Genomic DNA, 22547 nt, shown 5'->3' with positions numbered 1-22547 from the left:
CACCACACACAATCCCTGGTAGAAAGGAATGATCCTGCATGGACCACAGCTCTATTTTGTGGCATAATACATTATGTGCCTGGTTCTCTCTAGGTGTCACACTTTGCAATTGGATTCAAACACTCCTAGGAGGAAAAACAAATTCCGACACAAAGGCAAATTGGATACAGTGGCTGCCTTGAACTTGCTAAGATCAGTGAGCTTTGCAGACAGCTTGGCACTAAGGGCTCAGGAAGAGATGAATGGAACTGTCGACTCCCCATAAACATGGCTGCCTGCCACTGTATCATGGTCATGGCCAGGATAAGTCTAGAAGAGGGACACTGACATATTATACAGATGGTAATTAGCTTCTGCTTCATAGCTCATCATCTAAGATGATCCATCATTGGTTTGAAACAGATTTCTTTCTCAACTTGATTGATAATTCCTTTAGAGGAAGGGTCTTTTCTTGAAGACCAGATGAATTCTCTGGGTCTGTGTATTTAACACTAAAAGTAGGAGCACCAGTTTCCTGTTCAAATCCTATGAACTGTATTTTCCCCAAGACGCTCCATACTCAGGCTCTTGAACAGCAGCTGAGGACAGCCAGTCTTAGGGTAGAGAAGAACCAGTGTTCCACAAATTTCTAGTATTTCACAGAAAAGTTATAAGTGGCCCTCATCAATGGGGCTGGGTCTTGATCCCACTGAAAGCATTTTTGGGGTGTTGCTTTGCAATTTTTGAGGTAGAGATTCACAGAGCCAAAGGTGACCACAGATTCACCAAAGTCAGAAGTCTTCGGGGGTGCTGTGATATTACTCATATTTTAAATACATATTGATATACCATAATACCACCCCTTGGACTATAAATATAATTTTAGTTATTTACTTTAATTTTATGTGTATAAGTACTTGCCTACATGTATACATGTGCACTATGTGCCTAGAGAGTGCAGAAGAGGACACCAGATCCCTGGAACTGGAGTTCCAGATGGTTATGAGTTACCATGTGGGTGCTGGGATCTAAACTCAGGTCCTCTGCAAGAATAGTAACTGCTCTTAACAGGTGCACCATCTCCACAGCTCTGGATCATGCATATTTTGATGGCTATTTTATAACACAATCAATCATCACTTAGCTTCAGTTTTTCAAACAAGTATATTTAAGCACCTAATTTCTATATGTTTTCCTTCCACTTCCACCAAACAATCAGTCCTATAATAGGGAAGCCTCGAGAGAGTATCTCTTACAGAAACAAGACCTAAGACATTTGTCATGCACCTGGCAACTCACTCTGTATTTCCATTAGAGAGATTGTTTTGATTTTCAAACACACAAAATTCTGATGTTTCCCAAGCCAGTGGGGGAGATACATATTTCTGCACAGTACCTTATTTTTCATGAAACCTAAGCACTATGATATTCAGAAGTTAAAACAATAGTCAGGAGATGTAATTATAGGGATGGATTCATCATTAACAGGAGTTTCGTTTCCGAGGCCAGGCCAGCTTCTCTTTGGCTTGATTCTATGAATTTTGGTCACTTGTCCATCTTGCTGCCTCTGCCTCTGTTGCCTTAAAAATTACATAATATCTTAATTGTAGACAGCAATACTCAATTGAAATTCCGGTTGTTATTTGGTCAGCACATAGCCATAGAACCTACCACATGTTCTCTGATAAAATTTCACTTCTTTCTGCATGCCTACCTACAGGTGTTGGGAATGTACAGATTAGCCACCAACGGACTGTTTCCTTCTGTGTCTCAAGTCATCTGCTTGCATACATTTCTTACCTGGCTCAGAATACGACCACATTTTCTTCCTATATTTTCCACTAAATCAAAAATTGGAAAATTCCAGGTGTTTAACTGGTCCATAATTGAGTCCAGGTTATCCATGATGAGCGGTTCAGGGGCAAGAATTGGTTTGTCCTGTAATAGAGATAAAGATATTGAACCGCATATAGTTTTTCTATTAAAAAATCATCAGCAGTTACTATTCTTGCAGAGGACCTGAGTTTAGATCCCAGCACCCACATGGTAACTCATAACCATATGGGAAGTCCAGACAACAACTTTAGGTGATCTTACTCAAGTTCCATCTGCTTTATTTTGAGACAAGGTCTCTCATTGGTTGGAGCGCAGCAAGTGGGCTTGGAATCACCTTTCTCTGGGTCCCCAGCTTTGACATCGCAAGTGACCACCATCAATCATACTGATTTTTTTTGTTTTATGGATACAACTCATCTTTCATGCTTGCATGGCAAGCTTTTTACCAACAGAGCCATCTTCCCAGCACCAAGTGTTCATCTTACATATGAATACAAACAGTGTAATAAAAAACTGTGAATAAGGAAAAATTAATAAACTAATCATATTAAATGGTAATATAATATTAGACTAATAGTTTAGAAAGACAGATTGATTGGTTGACTAATTTTCCTAGGGCATCTTCTGGTATAGCTTTGATACCCCCCTTGGTTCGTAAGTGAACCAGTATTTGTTTTCCTTGTTGTAGTAGATCAGGTTTGTACTGATTCTAAAAGGTCCTTTGATGATGACTTACCTGGTATAAAGACACTCATGGGTGCACATTTAAGTGAGGTTAAGCATGGCTGCCAAGGACAGGGAGCAGCTGACTTGCCTGTAATCACCAGCTGCTGTCCTTAGCATTTTTCTTTAACCATGCTTTTGCTGCTTGTACCTTCAAACTAGCTGTTCAGGCAAAATTTTTAATGACTTATTCTCTTTATTTTCTTTACTTTTTAAAATAGTTGTGGTGGTGAGAAAATATGAGTATCCTGATTTAAGATGCTTTGTACACTGACTGCCCTTCCATTTACACAGAGCAAGTTGTCTGGTGGAGAGCAGGTCTCGGGGATAAAATTACATTCCTGAAAGATGTGGCAGCTGTCATTCTCCAGGAATAATGCTGATCTGAACAGCTCAGATATAAATGTCTCAAAATAAAGCAGATGGAACTTGAGTAAGATCACCTAAAGTTGTTGTCTGGACTTCCCATATGTGCTTTCCTACATATGTACCTACAGACTCTCTCTCTCTCTCTCTCTCTCTCTCTCTCTCTCTCTCTCTCTCTCTCTCTCTCTCTCTCTCTCAAACTTTTCATTACCAAATTAAAAAAAAATCAAGAAGAAACCAATATGCTCAGAGAGAGGAAGATTGTAACAATACACCTAAAGGATACAGACACATGGATCCAAATGGATGCAGCTATAAACCTAAGACAACAGAATCTACCCCTAAGCCAGTCTCTGCCACAGAAGCAAGTTCTCATGGAAATGAATGAGTTTAGTGATGTGGGGCTACCAGGAAGATCATGGTCTGGGAAGTATAGGTGCCACAAGCCGATGCTTTCCTCAGTGGCTCTCTCTGGCACTCGGCCTCCTCTTCATTCTGCAAAATGTCACTGCTGTCACTGTTGTTGTTGGTCTCATAATCGGAGGTAACTTGGGAAGTGTCATCTGCAATTGAAAGAGAATAGCCTGTTTTAAGAGACCTATGATGGGGAAGGGGACACAAGGAAGTAAGTGCTCCTGAAACACATCAGCATATTATAAAGTATTTAGAAAGACTGCTTTCATATATCTACACATCAAAAACAGAATAATAGGGAGGGAAATACATTTTCAAGGTTTATTTTAGTTTTGACTATATGCATGTATGTCTGCATGCACATGATTTATATGCCCGTGGAGGCCAGTTGAAGGTGTTAGATCCCTTGGAACTGGAGTTATAGGCAGCTGACTGTAAGCTACCCAACATGGGTGCTAGGAACAGAACTCAGGTTTTCTGGGAAAGCAATTCCTACCTTTGTACAATCTCTCCAGTCCCCAAAATACATTTCTAATCCTAACAAATAGGTGGGAATTAAGATGTGTGATTTATGTGACAGTCAATTACCCCTCAATAATAACTTTTAGATAAATTGTTTGAATTAATTCTATAAGATCACATTTTTTCCTCCCTGTTCTTTCTCTCTTTTCCCCCTTCCTTCTTTCCTTTCCTTCCTTCCTGGTAGTGGGGATCAAAACTAGGGCTTTATACATGGTATCAAGAACTCTACCACTGAGCTACACATCCCCTAGCTGGATTTAAATTTCTATTTCCTCTATTCTTCTACTGTATTAAGCCAGGAAACAGTTGACTACACACTAATTAAAGGCATATGTGATGGGAATAAGCGTGTGGACACACACAGGAAGGAGTAGTCTGTAGAGCATGAAGCAATGGCTCATTCTTGTGAGTGGACAGATCTCATGTGTATGTCCCAGGTCCTTGGGAGTCTAAGCTTCCTCCTTTTCTTTCCTCCACTATCTCTCCTTCCAGTCAGCAACTATTAGCTGAAAATCCAACCAGAAAAAAATACAAGTGTCTAAATAACATGCTTCCAAACAGTCATCAGGAAGAATGAAATATTTGTAACATTATCTCAGGACCCTTTTTTTCTTCCATCTTTCTAATATAATTACTTGCCGGATAAACTTAGGAACAAAGGGCAGAATAAAAACATAACTGATCAGGTACAACTCCTGATCAATGGAGAGAAGGAGAAGCTCCAATGGAGGACCATGGCACTGTGAGAACCCATGAAGGTGATCTGCGCACTGGAGGACTATGGCACTTCGAGAGCCCAGGAAGGTGACCTGACCTGATGCCTTCATCCTGTTAGCCCTGGGAGACTTGGAGAAGCATCCTAAGTCTTCAATAAGCTACACAATAACCACACAGATAATTTTCCTTTGACTTCTCCTGGCCCTTTGCATATTGCTACACAAGATTCTCATAGAAAAAATGTCAGTAAATTTTGTTTGAGGGTATCTACTAAGAAATGTTGATAGGGATACATAATTATTCCTGATGGTACCATGACCTTAAAGTCTACACTTAATAGATGCTTTGATTTCTACATTGTATACTTTCAGCACAGTACAAATAAACCCACAGAGCTATGCCAACCAAAATAATTATTACAGCAACATCACAAGCAGTAGCTACTTACAGTGACCCCATAATCCAATGAGAAATAAATGATTCTGTGTGTTCAATGTATGTGGTGCCCAAAGAGGCCACAAGAAAGCATCAGATTTCTGCAGCTAGAGTTACACATGGTTGTTGAACTACCAGATGTGGGTGCTGGGAATCAAACTCAGGTCCTCTGGAAGGGCAGTCTATGCTCAAATCTTCCAAATCATCTCTTCATACCCCCACATGTCGTATTTAATCTTTACAGTGATTTTATGTAGTGGATACTACTGTTATTCTGCCATTTTGCAAGTGAAAGGACTAAGGTGCAGAAATTTAGATGACACTTGAGTGGGGAACAGAAGGAGGGGTGATCCAGGTTACAGCACCTATGCCCTTAACTTGAGGATACTGCCTCAAGGAAGAGCCATATCATCCTGAACAGTACAATCAGGGTCATATTTTAGCATCGGGGTTGGTGATCTCACAAATACATGCTGGGATAGGCAACTCTCTAATGAACAAGGCATCAAGATGAACCACCATTTATGTATAGTATACCATGTAACATACAGTGCTATACATTGTATAAAGGGGGCTCTCTGACTTGAAAATAATATACACTTGTGTCCAAGTACAAAAATGCCTGGGAGAATCCACCTTCAAAATTTGCTATGAATTAAATTTAGATAATGTTTTGAGGATGATTTTTATCTTTGTTGGTCTTTTTAAGTTTACATTTAATTTAAATTAGCTGGAGAGATGGCTCGGTGGTTAAGAGCACTTGCTGCTGCTATAGAGGAAGTTCAGTTTCCAGCACCCACATCAGGAGGCTCACAACTCATAACTCAACTTCAGCTAAAGAGATCTGATGCCTAGTTCTGGCCTACATGGGTACTACACTCATGTGCATAAACACACACACACACACACACACACACACACACACACACAATTTTAAAAATTCATAAATTTAAAATTCACAATTTGAAAAAAAAAAAAGCCAGCAATTCAAGTTGCCTTTTTTTGTCAGGAGGAAAATATAAAATAAAATATGTTGAATTTTGAACTACAGAATACCAAAAAGTGTGTTACCTGTTTTGTTTGGTTTCTGAATGGCTGAGCCACTTCTCTCTGAAGGTCCATCAGGAGGATTCCCCTGTGAATAAGGTCTGCCACAGCTGAGAAATGTTGAGAAGGCATAAGTACCTCCGTACATTTTAAAACACTATTAAACACACAGTATCTTCATAAATATCAACCATTCCCCGCCTTAGTCTTTCACTGTTGTAACCAAACCCCTGAGATACTTCAGGGAAAAAAGACTATTATTGGCTCATGGTTCAGGGGTGCCAGTCCTCAGTCAGGATCTCCACTGTTTTGAACCAGAACTGAGACAACATATCAGGGCAGTGACAAAGTGTGAGCTACATTATGGCTCACAGAAAGCAAGGGAGAGCTAGGGAGAGGCCAGGGTCAAGGAATACCCTTCAAAGCACAACCCTAGGGACCTACTTCCTCTAATGAGGCTCCCATACTCTGCTTCCAACATCCCAATAATATGCCTAGTTATAAGGGTATCAATAGCCTCATCCATTGATTAAGTCAGGGTTGTCTAGAGCTAGCCATTTTCCAGGAGCCTCCATGTTTCATATCGACATCACACAGCACATATAATAAAATATCACAGTCTTCTACTGGTGCGTCTAGGAGGGCAATTCACTTTGTATTATATGCAGTTGCTGATAGGTAGTCCTCTTTGGTGAGTACTGATGAGCAAAGGGACTTTAAACTCCATCTGACTCTCTTCCTCCTCCTCAGTCCACATATTTACATTGAAATGCTGCTAAAGTTGTTAAATTATTTGGAAAAATACTGGAATAACAGCCATTTATCTGTGAAGTGGTTCTGAAGGTCCTGGCACATGTCTAGCTATGACTATCTTTTCCAGTGGGACACCTTTAGAGCCTCATTACTCCTCATAACTTCATTTCTTGGAGTTAGGATGCTCAATTTCTAATCAGATTTTTAATAAAAGACAATAAATGTTAAAACAGAATGATAGGATTTTATTTTTCCCAAAATAAGTGTATTTATTTACTGCAAATTTTTCCATTCATCCTTTAAGGTCTTAAGAAAATGAACAAAGGAGACGGACATTGTGGAAAAAGTGAATGACATTGTACACACTAATGTTTGAAAAAAAAAATGAGCCAACATGATCTGTGGACAACCAAGATGATGGAAGTTTCCAGAGAAGTGAGTGGTGGCCCACCCAGAGATTGGTATAATAGGAGAATCTTTTTCTTTATTTTCTCAACAATTTGACTACTTCACAAGTCAAAAGGTAATCACACAAACCCTACTGAGATCCAAACTGGCCCTTCCTTTATTATTTTGTTTAGCTACTTCATGATTAGTTTTTCATCTCCTATTTTGTGGCTGGACTCTTTTCTTCCAAATAATATAAAAGATCTCAGGAGAACTTTTTTGTCTCATAATTACTTAGCTACAAGATGACCCAGCATAAAGGGAAAGAAATTAGTTTGATATCTAATGTTTAACATCTAAATGTCTCATCATTTTCTTAACTGTACATGCAGCAAAATATTTCCCAGCTACAGTATACCATCATACTATGTAAATTTAGTTTTCAACTCTGAAATATAAACAGAAAAGCATTATACGGGATTTATTTCTAATGAGGGAAACCCATCATCTTGCCTTAGGGGATAAAAAGAAAAGAAGAAAAGAAATAAAAAGACCAAACTAACTTAGGACTTCTAATCGTGTGTGAAGATTTTTCATTATCTGACAATATCTAAGAGGACTATTTAAGTTACTAGTTCAAATAGAGCAGCTCCTGTTTCCCCCCTACATACATACATACATACATACATACATACATACATACATACATATGTAAATAAGTAAATAGCTTGTTGCAAAGGCATTACAACAGTCAAGAGACTAGGTTCAATTCCAAGCCCTTCGAGTTCAGCAGGGGAAACCACAACAGTTAGTTGTGTGTTTCTGGAGCATTCTGTGACTACATGGGTGGCTTCCTTGAAGGGAATTATAAAACCTGGTTTGAATTATAGATTTATAAAGCCCAAACAAATAAAATGCACACTACTGGATTTCTAAAATCAACTGAACAAGGAGACAGAGAAATCCTCTTGTTTTTTTTTTTTTTGTTTGTTTTGTTTTCCTTCATTCTCTTTATGAAAACTCTGTGACATTCTTCCCTCTAAAAACAAGCAAGAAAATGTTGTTGGAATGAGCTGGGCAAGCCATAGAGCTTTCCTGAACACCCCTAGCTTTTCTTTCAGATGGTTATTTCTCATAAGTCTTGAGGGAGGGAGAACCCCTTGGAAAAGCCAGAAGCAGATGTTCTTAATGGGAATCACTCTGAGAGCCTTTATCCTGGCTTGGGATACAGAACAAAGAACAATGCTTCCCTCAGCAAGCCTGTTGAATGTCAAATGCGCGAACAATTACAGGGTGTTAACCTAAGGGAATTGGCTCTGGGGTCCAGAGAACTCAGAGAACTCGACATGAAACAGACCAAGAACTCCTCTGAGCTCTTGGCACAGTGAATGTGATGTAGCGTGTCTCAGACTGACTGCACAACAGCTCTGGGAAGGTGGCTGTGTTGGGTTGAAAGCCCACAGAGCTCATTTTCACTTAAAAAGCTGGCATGGTACTAGAATAGCATTTTGCTCTGGTCTTTGCCCAATAATCAAGGTTAGGTATTTTTTCCACTTAAAAATAGTCATAGAGAGAAAGGAAGTAAAAATAAAGATGATAAAATAAGCGACATTTATTTGTCTTAGGGCAGTCAAGTTTGGATGAGGAGAGATCCCCAGGTGTTATGTCTTCAAGTCTTGCTCAATAGTCTGTGGTGCTGTCTAGAGCTGGGGGATCCTTTGGGTCCTATGGGGAAGAACGTAGGCCATGGCAGGACTCAAATGGATATTGGGACCTGCAACCTTTCTTCTCTCTGTCTTCACTTTTCTCAACAACAAAGCATCCTCAGTTGGATTCTGCTTTGCCATAGGCCCCAAAACAAGAGGATCAAGGAACCACTCAAGCTGTAAGCAGAAGTAGACCATTTCTTCTTGATCTCAGGTATCCTGCCACAGTGATGACACAAGGAATTTACAGACAAGCTACAAGCAAATGAAATGTGTAAGGCTTAGTATCCATTGTTAGTTACTAAATGGAGTGTGTTAATAAACATGAGACATAAGAAAGCTTCATGCTTCCAATGCATTCACATAGTCATCTCCATTATCTGCAGACAATAACATTCTGTTTAAGGCATTCTCAGGACTATGCTTAAAACACTTGCCTCTCTTCTACTTCAAAATACTTAATACTAGGGAATGGAGAGTTGGCTCGGTGGTTAAGAGCACAGGCTGTTCTTCCAGAGGATCTGTGTTTGATTTCCAGCACCCACGTGGTAGCTCACAACCATCTGTAACTCCAGTCCCAGCCACTTTCCTAAGGTACTGCATATACATACATGCAGGCAAAATACCCATATACATAAAAATATGGAAATCTTTAATAATATTTATTACTTTAAGATTAAGTATCCAAAATGAAGATATGACTGGAGAATAACAAAAATATGCAGTAGTTGGAGGTATTTCCTATTTATGGACAATGTTGATAAAAAATAATCACTTCAGGCACATTAAAATCTTCTTTAATCCTCCACTGATAATGCATGGTAAGTCAGTTTTTTTTCTTCCTCTCTCCTTCCCTCCCTCCCACTCCCTCCTTCCTTCAATCCTTTCCTTTTTGAGAATTGGTTTCCTAGACTCTAGCCCAAGCTGGCTTCAAACTCAGTGTTTAGTTCAAGCTGTCTTTGACTGCCCAGCTATCCTCCTGAGTGCTAGGGTTATAAGCATTCATCCCTATGACCAGCTTGTAATTCTGTTTCATTGCAATGTAAAAAGAAATCATTTGCTTAATTTCATTCAGTGAACCACGTGAGTCAAGCCATAATGCTTTATGTGCCAGGAACCCAACTAAGGTCCTCTGTAAGAGTAGCAAGCACTCTTAACCCCTGAACCATGTCTCCAGTCCATAAAACACATTTTATCCATCACCTACTAGTATATAACCAAATATATACAGCTAATTACTTTGTACTCTCTCCAAAGATCTGTTCAGACCAAATGGAAAATGAAGTTTCTATTTATAGAGAGCCTTAGAAACACTAAGTTCCTATTACAGTCCCAAACATAACATCACACTATCCTATAGGTTCCTCTTACCAGTATAAAGGTCTTACCTGCTACATATGACAGGTGGAGGCAGGATCTGAGGGGACAGGTCAGGGGCACTTTGGGTGTAAGTTAAGGCCCTATGAGATCCAGGGCCTCGCTTGGCAGTTATTTCAGAGGATTCTGGAAACTGTGCTGAAGTAATGTTGCCAACAGGACTACTGGCAGGCGATCCTTGAGGAGGTGAGGAGGAGGGAGAGGGTACAGGTGAAATTTTAGCAAGGCCACCTGAAAGAGAATGAGAGTTATGATGTCATTCAACAAACATCCCTGAAATGCAAACATGTCACCGTCACTTCCTGTCAGTCACCGTCACTTCCTGTCACCGTCACCCTGTATACATACAATCAGTAGCCACCAACATCATGCTTGGCCCCAGATCTGGTCTTATCTTTATGCCACCATCCAGAGACGGGATATGTACCTGGACTGACTCCATGGCATGAAAATATTACCAGTAAATTATCCTGAGAAATTGGTGGCAGGGCTAGCATACCCGCTGAAGCCACAGTGGCCTTAAGCCACCTCAGGGCAGAAGGATATTATTTTCTTCTCCCATTTTTGTTTCTCTCTTGTCATCCTGACTGAAAATAACAATTACAATGGTCTCATGTGTCTGAAAAAATACCAGCTGGAACAAAACTCACTACATTTTAAAAGAAATACTTTTTTTTTTTTTAAACATGCATGTGTGTTTGCCTGGGTAAGTTTATGTACACAGCATGTGTGCAGGAACCTATCGAGGCCAGAAGATGGCACCAGATACCATGGAACTGGAGTTCTCTAAGTGATTGTGAATCACCATGTGGGTGCTGGGAATCAAACCCAGGTCCTCTGCAGGAGCAGCCTGTGCTCTTAAATCATCGAGCCATTCCTCCAGACCCACCATTGCTTTAAAGTTCAGAGCACACAGTGGAGTTATAGAATGCTTAAAATGTGCAAGTGAAGATGATCACTGGGGGAGGCAATTAGACTTCTTAACTATTCACACATCCAGTGAACTGAACATTTCTCTGTGAAAATGCACTCCAAGAAAAGTAAGTTTGAAGCGAACATTAAAACATGTGCTATATCCAGCACAAACGACACAGTAGGCTTAAAGCTTAAACTTCAAAATTGGGTACTTATGCCAGGCTCCCCATGTTTACATTTATGCTACAGTGTGAGTCTGTCTAGGGCACTGGCGAGGATTTTTAGACCTCTCACTCTGTAAGATAAGACTAATGTCTTTTGAAGTTGCTTCCTCCCAAATACAGAGAAGGCAGAGTACAAGTAAAATTGGGGGGAGGGGGAGAAAGACGAATGACTTTCAAGTCATTCATAGGCGTCTGCTTATCCCCTCTCAGGGAAACTGATGGCCCCAGATATCACATTCAGAGTGAATGTGTGCAGCTAACGGGCAGCTGGTCCAGGTGGCCTTGTGTCAAAAATTCAGTCCCTTTAGAAGTTTGATTTTTCCCAGTGCCAAGTTTGCTGCCCCATAGAGTGGAACATTATAACTTGTAGGAGGGTTTCCTTGGTGTTCTTTTCACACTTTTGTTAGGTTCCCAGCATGGTGGACAACCTCCCTACTGAGCCCCTTGCAGCATAGTTTTGTGTTGCTTCCTAACCAGCAGAACAATCCCTCATATTTGTACCTAACAGATGAACCCACCTTGGCCCAGAGAGAGTAACTAAACATGTTGCCAGGGTTAGGAAGAGCTAGTGAGAAGGAGAACATGGGGATGAGGCCGGCACTGGTCAGTCTGGGCTTTTTAAAAATTAATTAAATCCTATTCACAGTTTCCCTTCCCTTCTCTTCTCCCAGTCCCTCCTCCTCCCTGCTCCCACCCTCCCTGCCTCACCTTATCCTCTTATCCTCTTTATATTCAGGAAAGGGCAGGCCTCCCATGGATATTGAGAAAACATGGCATATTAAATTGCATTAAGACACCTTCCCATGTATTAAGGCTGGGCAAGGGAACCCATTATGAAGAATAGGTTCCCCAATGCTGACAAAAGAATTAGAGACAGCCCCTGCTCCCACTGTTAGGAATCCCATAAGAAGACCAAGCTACACAACTGCCAGATATATGAAAAAGCCCTAGTTCAGTCCCATACAAGCACCCTGGTTGTCAGTTCAGACTCTGTAAGCTTCTGGAAGCCCAGGTTAGTTGATTCTATGGGTTTTCTTGTGGTGTCCTTGACCCCTCTGGCTCCTATAATCCTTCCTCCCCATCTTCCGTAGGGTTCCCCAAGCTCTACCTAATGTTTGGCTGTGGGTCTGCATCTGTTTCCATCAGTTGTTAGATGAAGCCTCTCTGATGACTATTGAACTAGGCACCAATCAATAACTTATAGCAGAATATCATTAGGAATCAATACACTGACATTTTTTTTCTCCAGTCATGTTTGGTTCTATCCTAGGTCTCTGGGCCAGAAACCTGATTGGGTTTTAAACACTGGTTGTGCTTTAAAAATGAGCCTATATATCAGCATTGCTGTACATACTGGCTCCATCATTTTGATGGCAACTTACCAGATTTGGGGCTACCTTTCTACTATTTTTGTTACGTGTGTGTGTGTGTGTGTGTGTGTGTGTGTGTGTGATTGTATGAGGGTATGGAGGTAAGTATGATCTTCACTGTCTTCACCAATGGTTTTTCACCTTGATTTTGGGGTCAGAGTCTCTCACTGAACCTGGAGCTTACTGATACTCCTAGGCTGGTCACCATCTATCCCTAGGAATCCTCCTGTCCCTTCCTCCTCAGTGCTGGGATGGCAGGCTTGCCTCAGCCTGGCTTGGCTCTTTACATGGATGATGAGGCTTGAACTCTTGAGTCAAGCACTTTCCCGACTGAGCTGCCCCCCTCAGCACCCCCCTCTTTAAGTCTTTTTATTTTTATTTTTTTAAAACAGACCATTAATTCAAAGCAAGTTGGGAACTTCTCCATTTCTATCTGGACACAAATGTGTTTTTGAGGGCAATTTATGAGAAGACTGATTTTGTTTTAGTAGCTGAGAGCTGATAGCTGTAGAGACACAGGGGTTCGTTCTTAAATACACATTTTAAAATCTGTACAGCCATTAGCGTTCTTGGAACTCAGTGATTAACTAAATTTAAACTAATAAGCAGACTTTAAGGCTCCTGGGATGAACTCTTAAATAAATGTGCAGCAGAGAAGCACTTTGCTTTTATGGTTCTTTGCTCTATGTATTTTGAACTCTTTAACAAGCACCAGGTCTCTGCACTAACAGGGAGAAGCAGAGATTTAGGGTGCAGGGTGGAGGAGATGATGAAAGTGCAACATTTACTGCAAGTAAAAAAAAAAAAAAGAAAGAAACACGAGGGATGGTGTGGTGAGAGGACACACATTTCCATACACCAGCCTTCAGACAGATGGAGAGATAAAAGATTAATGCAGACACAGGCAGAGTATACTTTAATGTTTCAGTGGGAAGAATTTCAGATTTCCGAGTTGTGTGGATTTGGAAATATTCACACCAACTTCAATAGCTGAGCATCTCTAATGAAAATTTGGCAATCCAAAATGTCCCAACTTGGATTTTCAGATTAGGATTGCTCCATATGTAATCACCAAATACCATTTCACTTCAGAAAGGAGGGAATAAAGTATCATAGGTATAGAAAAGGTATTTCCCCAGGGAAATTAGAAATAAACTTCTTTGCAAGGTAGAAAGATAGAAAGGAAGGGAGGGAGAGAGGGAAGGAGAGAGGGAGGGAAGAACAGAGAGAAGGAGAGAGAGAGAGAGAGAGAGAGAGAGAGAGAGATTGATTCTAAGAATCTTTAAGGGTCTTCAATCTAAGTTTAGAGGGAAGATATCTAATTTTGTGTCACACACACACACACACACACACACACACACTGGATGACTTAAACATGCATACTTTTTTTTTATATATTTATCTTCATTTTATAATTGAGTAATTTTAAGAGACTCCAGGAACAAGACACAGATCATGACATACAAATCCCTCAATGATTTAAATTATCCTAATATGAAACATTTAAAAATACTGATAGGCAACAAATAAATAATACAACTTTTGAAGAGGCTAAAATTTTGACTCATTTGAGTAACCTAGACTTTGTTTCCTTGTTCCTAAGAGCCTGAGAAAATATGCTTCAAGGCACAGAGGGAACCAGAGGGGAAGATAAGGAATACTGCCTAGGAATTCTTGAAGTAAATCCATTTGCATTGCAGTAATAAAGTCTCCCAGTTTAACTTTAATTGAGCAAGAAAGAAACTAGGCTGAAGAGGTGGCTCAGCAGTTAACAGCACTTGCTGTTCCTTTAGGGGACCTAAATTAAGCTTCTAGAACCCATATCAGGAGGCACCGAAGCAGCTGTAATTCCAGCTTCAGGGCATCAGACATTCTTTTCTGGCCTCCTCAGAGACCTGCATAGAGGTGTACATATACACACAAACACATGAACACACATGTACATAAATAGAAACAAAATAAATATGAAAAAAGAAATAAAACAGCTTTTTTGACAAATACATGCCTCTGTACCAATGTTTTAGTAAGAACCATACAAAAAAATATCATCATCATGTAAAGTGTTCTCTTAAGTCTAGTTTATAAGACGTAAGGCATCTGGATTCACCATAGTAGAAAGCCCACACTTACAAGACCCTCGCATAAGATTACTACACAGGCAGTAATTATGAATTAGAGGAATTTGGAAGCAGAATGACGTAATGGTAGCTTCCCATTTTCAGTGACTCCTACTAGAAGGGCAAGATTTAAAATTCAAGTCAGGGGCTCTAGAGATTCTCAGGGGTTAGGAGGGCTACTGCTCTTCTGTAGGACCCAGGTTGGTTCCCAGCACCCATATGGCAACTCACAATGATCTGTAACTTTAGTTCAAGAGGATCTGATGACCTTTATTGGCCTTTGCTGACACTGCACACATATGGTACACAAATATACATAGAGGTAAACACTCATACAAATTAAAAAATGCAAATGCAAATTACATTTAAATCTCCCATTGTTATGCTTTCATCAGAGGACTCCTGTGTGATCTGATCCATACATTTATTTTATTTATTTGTTTGCTTATTTATTTGTTTATTTTAGTCATTGGTAAAGATCACTTGTGTTTCAGCTATGTCAAAGGAATGCCCACTGAGGGAGCAGGGAGCATACAGCTCACTTGGTTTGTGAACAGAAGAGATCCATCAGTCTGATTTGTGCAAAGAACATCATTCTACTCTGGACACAGATAATTCAGCTTCAGTGTGTCCACTGGTCTGTACCTTGAGGCTTAGGGCTCTTGCATTCCTGCCCACACCTCCTGGGATCCCATTTCATTACCCTCTTTCTACAGGAAAGACTTTCCCCAGCCTCTTCACACATAGTTTACTGAAAAGCAGGTGGCAAAAGAACCAACTGCATCAAACATAGTTGGGTACTTGCTTAGCTGGGGCAGCCAAACTACGTGACATCAATGCAAGGAAAATAGGGTTTCAACACTGAGGTGGAGGCTTGTAGCACATATGTGATACCATGGTAGAAAGAGACCACTATGGGCAGAAAGATGTAAGCAAGGGGGATGGTAGAAAGTGAGAAAGAAGAAGCTAAATTGGGCAGTGGTGGCCCACACCTTTAATCCCAGCACCTGGAAGGCAGAGGCAGGCAGATCTCTAAGTTCAATGACAGTCTGATCTACAGAGTGAGTTCCCAAACACCTAGGGCTACACATTGAAACTCTGTCTCAAAACAAGACAATAACAAAAATAAAAACAAAGCAAAAACAAAACAAAATATTGAGATAGAAGAAAGAGATAAGCAATCAAAACTAAGTATGTATGAAAATCCTATAAGAAAACTTCTGCTTTGTGTTGATTTTTAAAATTACATTAGGAGAAGAAAAAGCCAATCAAATCAAATGAAAACAAACAAACAAAACCAGAAGAACCTAACTAATCAGGGAAGAAGTAGAATCTAGGGTCATTTGATTCTTTTTTTTTTTTTCGAGACAGGGTTTCTCTGTGTAGCTTTGCGCCTTTCCTGGAGCTCACTTGGTAGCTCAGGCTGGCCTCGAACTCACAGAGATCCGCCTGGCTCTGCCTCCCGAGTGCTGGGATTAAAGGCGTGCACCACCACCGCCCGGCTTTTTTTTTTTTTAAAGAATTATTTATTTATTTATTATATATATAGAAGAGGGTTCGAGATCTCATTACAGATGGTTATGATCCACCATGTGGGTGCTGGGAATTGAACTCAGGACCTCTGGATGAGCAGTCAGTGCTCTTAACCTCTGAGCCATCTCTCCAGCGGTCATTTGATTCTTAATATATTTCTCTATTTTGGCAGAATTTTAGTAATTGATTTGCACTGGGCACAAATTGGATAAGGATGTTATAAAGTATTTATTCCATGATGACAGCAACCTAAGGACACCACTATACCTAGTCCCTACAAAATAATCATGATGGGGAGACATCAAGCCCTTGCCCAGAGAAATGACAGACTGCTATGCTGGGGACTGATTTCTACCATCACCCTTGGGGCATGATGAGTGGACGTTCTTCTTGGGTTTAGTTAGACAGTAAGTAAGACAGGGAATAGGATGCAGTGGCATGAAGCTGTGCCTTCATACACTGTCATTTCCAATGTGTGCCAGAGTCATAGCTTTCAGATTTAAAGCAAGAGATTTGATTACATATATGTGCGTCTGTGTGTGTGCACATGTATGTGGCATGTGTATTCACAGGTACATCCCCAGGACAAAAGAGGACATTGGATCCTTTGAAGCTGGAGTTACAGGTGACTGGCAGCCACAATCGATGGGTTCTGAGAATATAACTCCTAGTCTATGGAAGAGCAGTTCATACTCTGAATTGCTGAGTTATCTCTCCAGCTCCATATTATATATACATATAAATTCATGTATTTATTGTGTGGCGTGTCTGCCAGCACACATACATGGCAATCAGTGAACAACTTTTGGGCATCTGTTCTGCTCGGCTCTTCAGGTTTGGCAACAAATATGCTGAGCCTTCTTGCAGTCCCAATTTTTAGCTTCTTGAATCTAACAGGTTGTGTTATTTAATAATTGTTATTTGGTCACTTAACTGAGGGATCAAATGAACTTGAACTCTGTGGGGAAAGTGTCTTCCTACACTAAACAAAAGAGATTTTAAGCAGATTGAGTGATGGTTTCAAGAGGACAGATCAAGTGGGAAGTGGACAGCCAGAGGAAGATGAGCAACCAGGTGTCCTTCCCTGAGTCCTATGCTTTAATGTCATGTTTGTCTTTCAAGGCATCTCTTGGAATATCAGTGGAATACGGGCAATTTTCAAGTGGTTCGCATATAAATCTCATTTTAAGGATGTTTGGTCTGCTTCTGCCTGTTATATGCTAATTTGTAATAAACCTATACTTGTTTCCTTAAGAACATATATAAAGGATGAGAAGGAAGGGAGGAGGCCAGGAGAGAATGAGGAAGACAGGGAGGGAGGAGGAGAGAGATAGAAAGAAGGAAGGGAAGAAGGAAAAGGAAAGCAAAAGAATGAGGGAGGGGGAAGGGAAGCAGGGAGGGAGGGAGAGAAAGAAGGGTTTCAGGGTCAAGGCAGAGACCCAGATCAGAGGGATTAGGTTCCTAGAAGATAGCCAGAGTAGGTGAACCACAGTCCTGCCGGCCTTCCCCCTCAGAGCTCTATCTCCTGCCTGTTGGCACAGAGGAGGCTGCAAATCTGAGCAGAGGACCAGCTACCACAGAGGCTGCCAGCAGAGCTTGCTGTAATGTCCTGAGGGTGAGGACATGGATCTTGGAATTCACAGCTGCTATAGCAGCCAGATTTGCATGCCCAATATCACAGTGAGAGAAGAGGGTTCTCCTTGAGCCAAACTCAAATTCTTAAGCTGCTGAAGACAGCAGATTCAGAAATGAAGCAGAAAGTAACTGAAAACCCCAAGAAGAAATTCTACAATGCCATGAAACACGCATTCACCACTTGTACTTCTCAGGAGGAAGAGGTCAGAGGAACAGCTGGGGCACTGACCTGGAAGGGAAATTCAGAGACAAATGTAATAAAGTGGTGTGTGTGTGTGTGTGTGTGTGTGTGTGTGCGCGCGCGCGCACGCGTGCACGCTCACATATGTACAGACATGCATGCAGTGCCTAGGGAGGCCAGAAATGGGTCTTGGATCCCCTGGAGCTGGAGTTGCAGAAGGTTGCCTGACATGAGTACTGGAAACCAAACTCCCATCCTCTGCCAGAGCAGCAAGCCCTCTTAACCACTGAGTCAACCCTCCAGCTCCCAAGGCCTTGAACTCTTGATCCTCCTGCATCAGCCTCCTAAATGCTGGAATCATAATTGTATCTCACTAAAACCAATTTATAGATCCCGCAAGAACCTGGACTTAGATTAAGTGAGGTGAATTCCCTAATTCCTTCCACTTTCCCTTAACTAAAACTTTATTGTTCATTTTAATGCCACAGTTCATTACAGCATCACACATACAGAAAATGAGAGTGTACACCCGGAGTGTACATTGCTTACCTGGCCTGTTTTGCTTTTTAGCTTTTACATGGTTAGCTGCAGAGATGGCATAGGATGAAGTGAAGGACCTGCTCTTGGTGAGAGTCGTCGACACTGGGGCATTCCAAGAGTCGGGATTGAGAGCACTACAAAGACAGCAATTAGAGACCACAGAGATATTACTCATCCATATCTTTCCAGAACTCAGCTACCACCTCTGCAACAGACACGCCAATCTAAGTATTTGTTCCCAGGTTGCTGCAAGAACCATTTAACTTGCAAATGACAAAATAAGCTAAGTTCCACCTCTGCTGCAGTCATGTATCTGTCTCTCATCAAACACAGTCTACCAAGAGCAAAGATGGTGTTCCCAATACATGCAATTCATAAAATGAAACACACTCTCCTTCATGTGTAGTCATGTCCCTTACAGATTTTTCAAAATCTATTTAGAACATTCATTGGCTGTGATGCAACTGTCCAAATAGGATTAGGGAGTGACAAAATGCTTATGACATAGTGCCTTTGTTATACAATATTGTTGGTGAATATACACTCAATAACTAACATTTTATCAAGCCACTCAATAACAATGTCTTGCTGCAGTATTTACTCATCAAGTAGAGCATGAAAAGCAGACCTGTTGCCTGCCATTTCTCTGTTGGCAACTCAGCACTGGCTTACAAAGAAAACTGTTAGCAGCAGGCTATACAGTATCCAAAGATTTCTCTCTACTGGTGACACCCTGGAAAGAATGTGATAACCCAGTCATGCCCCATCGAAAAACACTTGTGATGGGCATGGCGCTAACATACTGATTATATGATTAGGAGAGAGGTAATAGGTTCTCTTTACCTAGGAAATGCATTTATCAACATAGACTTGCTTCACCAAGTTGCTTCCTGTAAACAAATCTGGAATCAATCAATCCACAGAGGATTGGGCCTAGAGAAGATTACAGAAGCTGTGTAATTAGTGGTATAGGATTCCTGGAGTTCTTCCACACCAAAATTTCCCTTTATGTACTGCTTCAAACCTTACATGTGGAAACAGAAACATTATCCATGCTAGTTTGGGAGAGAACAGATTTCAGGGAGTTCTGTTGACAACCTTGGACTGTTCCCAGTGAAAAGTGCTTGGTTTGTGTTTTGCTAGCACCTGTGTGTCCTTTCATGCACCAGTAAATTGGTGAAGGTTAAAATCTATAATTTGCAGATTGAACAGGATGTGTCCAATATATCTGGGTGGCATATTGTAAATAATCTTGACATTGATGGAATTATGAATCATGGATGTATAGAGTTTGTCATGTAAGACATATAATTAGTGAGGTATAATTTGGAGATGGTCCCAAAGAGCAGGGATTCTGCCTCTCCCAGCAGCCATCAGTTGCCAAGAGCCCCTTAGGGATGAGATTTCATGAGCCCCTCCTCCATGAGATTTTTCTTCAATGATTATATTTTAAAAGCCTCCTTTTGCTCTTACTTTTTAGAACAACTTACCACATACATGATGAAAGAGACATTTGAAGGGTGAATTAAACTTCAGAATTGTCAAGAACATCTAAAGCCTGCAAAATGCTTGTTTCAAGGCGTTTTCAAAAATTTCATCTTTAGCTTTTCACAAATGCTTGGAATTTTGTAAATGAGATAAAAAAAAAAACTTTGTGTATCAGATAGTCCATGATTTCCTTGTGGTGTTGGTCTCTGTTCAACCATTCTGCTTGCCTGGGTAACTGCTAAGATTGACTGTGAAAATATTATGTAATATATATTGTCTGTCTCTTCATTTCTTAGATTATTATACAGTCGGTAAATTCTTACTCATCCATGTAGACTTTTTGAAGAACTTAGCATCATTTAATATCTTTAAAAAATATATCTTTTTTTTGAAGCTCAGTCAAAAACTGCCTACTTGTGTTCTTTTATAGTCAATAAAACATTTAAAAGGTGTCTGTAGAGAGGGAGAGGGCTCAGTTAAGAGAACTGGCTGCTCTTAGAGGGGACGCTGGTTTGATTCCCAGTACCAATACGGCAGTTCACAACCATATGTAATTCCAGTTCCAGAGGATCCAGTACCCTCTTCTGACTTCCAATGGTACTATACATATTTTGCATATATAATTCATGCAGGCAAAACAATTAAAAAACAATTAAATGTGTTTTTTATTTTATAAAATTAAAAAGTTTATAAAATGGAATGTGATGAAGTCAAGATTAATAAAGTCCTACCTATATCTACCCTACTTTAACCTGATATAGACTAATTTATTATATTATACTATGAATAAAACAGCATAAACCAATGTATGTTATTTAAATTCATCATAGTTCAGGGTCCCGTCTGCATATAACTTGGTGTAAATCTCATGTGAGCTGTCAGTTTTTCAATGACCAGTGCTGGCTGACCCCTGCTTAGAACTAGTGAGCAGTAAGAATTCAGATTCTGGGCCGGGCGGTGGTGGCGCACGCCTTTAATCCCAGCACTTGGGAGGCAGAGCCAGGCAGATCGCTGTGAGTTCGAGGCCAGCCTGGGCTACCAAGTGAACTCCAGGAAAGGCGCAAAACTACGCAGAGAAACCCTGTCTCGAAAAACCAAAAAAAAAAAAAAAAGAATTCGGATTCTGGAGAGGAAAGGGGCTGAGAGAAAGCTCCAAGGGCCACTCACTCGGAAGCAACAGAAGAGAAAAAAGATCTCAGCCCTCTTCACCAAAGGGCCTTTTACATCTGCATTTCTCTCTGTGTAATAATTCTATCTTCACTTCTAAACTGGCTAGGATTGTCTTTTAATGAAGCTTATGGCTTCTGTTACATCTGATTCACCAAGCCTGGGCTCAGTTAAGAGATAAACTTGGAATGGCTGGGAGTATGACATACATCAGCCATTTCTGACTCTCCAAGGGCTATTCTTAAAGCATCTGTTTGTACTCTTCCATCTAATATACCCCTCAACATTATATATACACTATAGTTCTATTTTCTAAATCATTCTTGTGGGTGGGTATGAGGCTCAGGATAACTCAGGGTCTCTTGGAGGACATGCCTATGTGGTTCACATCCTCTGACTTTCAATCCCATGTCCTTTGCAGCAGACATTACTTTACTTTCCAGAGGGAAATTATCTACCTGCATCCAACAGCCACAGAAACTGTTGGCATGTTTGTTTGTTTCTTTATTTTGAGACAGAGTCTTGCTATGTGGCCCTGGCTGGCCTGGAAATCACAAAGTTCTGCCCGTCTCTGTCTCCTGGGTGCTTCCACCACATTGGTTGTTTTTATTTCTGCTTCTAAAGTTGCTTGGATCATTAAGTCCCTGAGGAACCACAATGAAAAAAAATTGGGAAAGAAGAAATAGAAATGGGAAAAAGGAAGAAACTAAAACTCCTTATGTCAAAGACAATCAGCAACTGTAGCAATGGTTCTCCTGAATAAGAAAGGACTTCAACTTTGGTTTACGATTAAGGTCAAAACCATCACATTTAGTGATGGTACAATGCTGCTTTCATATGCATGGTTTTCCCTTGAAGAGGTAAGCTCTCACCAGCGTGAGGCTCATGACTTCATAATGATGGAACTATTGTACAACTCTCAGATTTTACACCTAACTTTGTACAGCATAGTGAAATTAAGGAGTAGCTATGCTGTGGAAAAAATATCCACAAGCATGGTGTCTGTGAATAACATTAGGATGAAGGAAATGGGTGGTATGTGCTAGTCCGTATCTGTGTGAAAATGTTTGCATCTGAGCACTTACTTTATAAATCAGTATGACAAGATCTACTGG

At 40.5% G+C, this 22547-nt stretch overlaps 1 protein-coding gene across 3 annotated transcripts in view; it reads right to left on the bottom strand.

The window, feature by feature from the left end:
* The window catches only part of Pde3a (phosphodiesterase 3A), a 275229-nt gene that overhangs the window by 23598 nt on the left and 229084 nt on the right, over positions 1 to 22547 (bottom strand). For all 3 annotated transcript variants that reach the window (XM_006976484.4, XM_042274252.2, XM_076568189.1), the window contains exons 5-9: positions 18787 to 18911; positions 10274 to 10493; positions 6064 to 6149; positions 3313 to 3467; positions 1780 to 1917 (exon numbers count right to left, since the gene is read on the bottom strand). In XM_006976484.4, coding sequence (XP_006976546.1) covers positions 1780 to 1917; positions 3313 to 3467; positions 6064 to 6149; positions 10274 to 10493; positions 18787 to 18911 — 724 coding nt within the window. The remainder of the gene's footprint in view (positions 1 to 1779; positions 1918 to 3312; positions 3468 to 6063; positions 6150 to 10273; positions 10494 to 18786; positions 18912 to 22547) is intronic.

This window comes from Peromyscus maniculatus, chromosome 3, assembly GCF_049852395.1.
Source record: "Peromyscus maniculatus bairdii isolate BWxNUB_F1_BW_parent chromosome 3, HU_Pman_BW_mat_3.1, whole genome shotgun sequence".
NCBI classification, from domain to species: domain Eukaryota; kingdom Metazoa; phylum Chordata; class Mammalia; order Rodentia; family Cricetidae; genus Peromyscus; species Peromyscus maniculatus.
The sequence above is the reverse complement of the archived record's forward strand: the minus strand, read 5'-3'. Positions and strand labels throughout refer to the sequence as shown.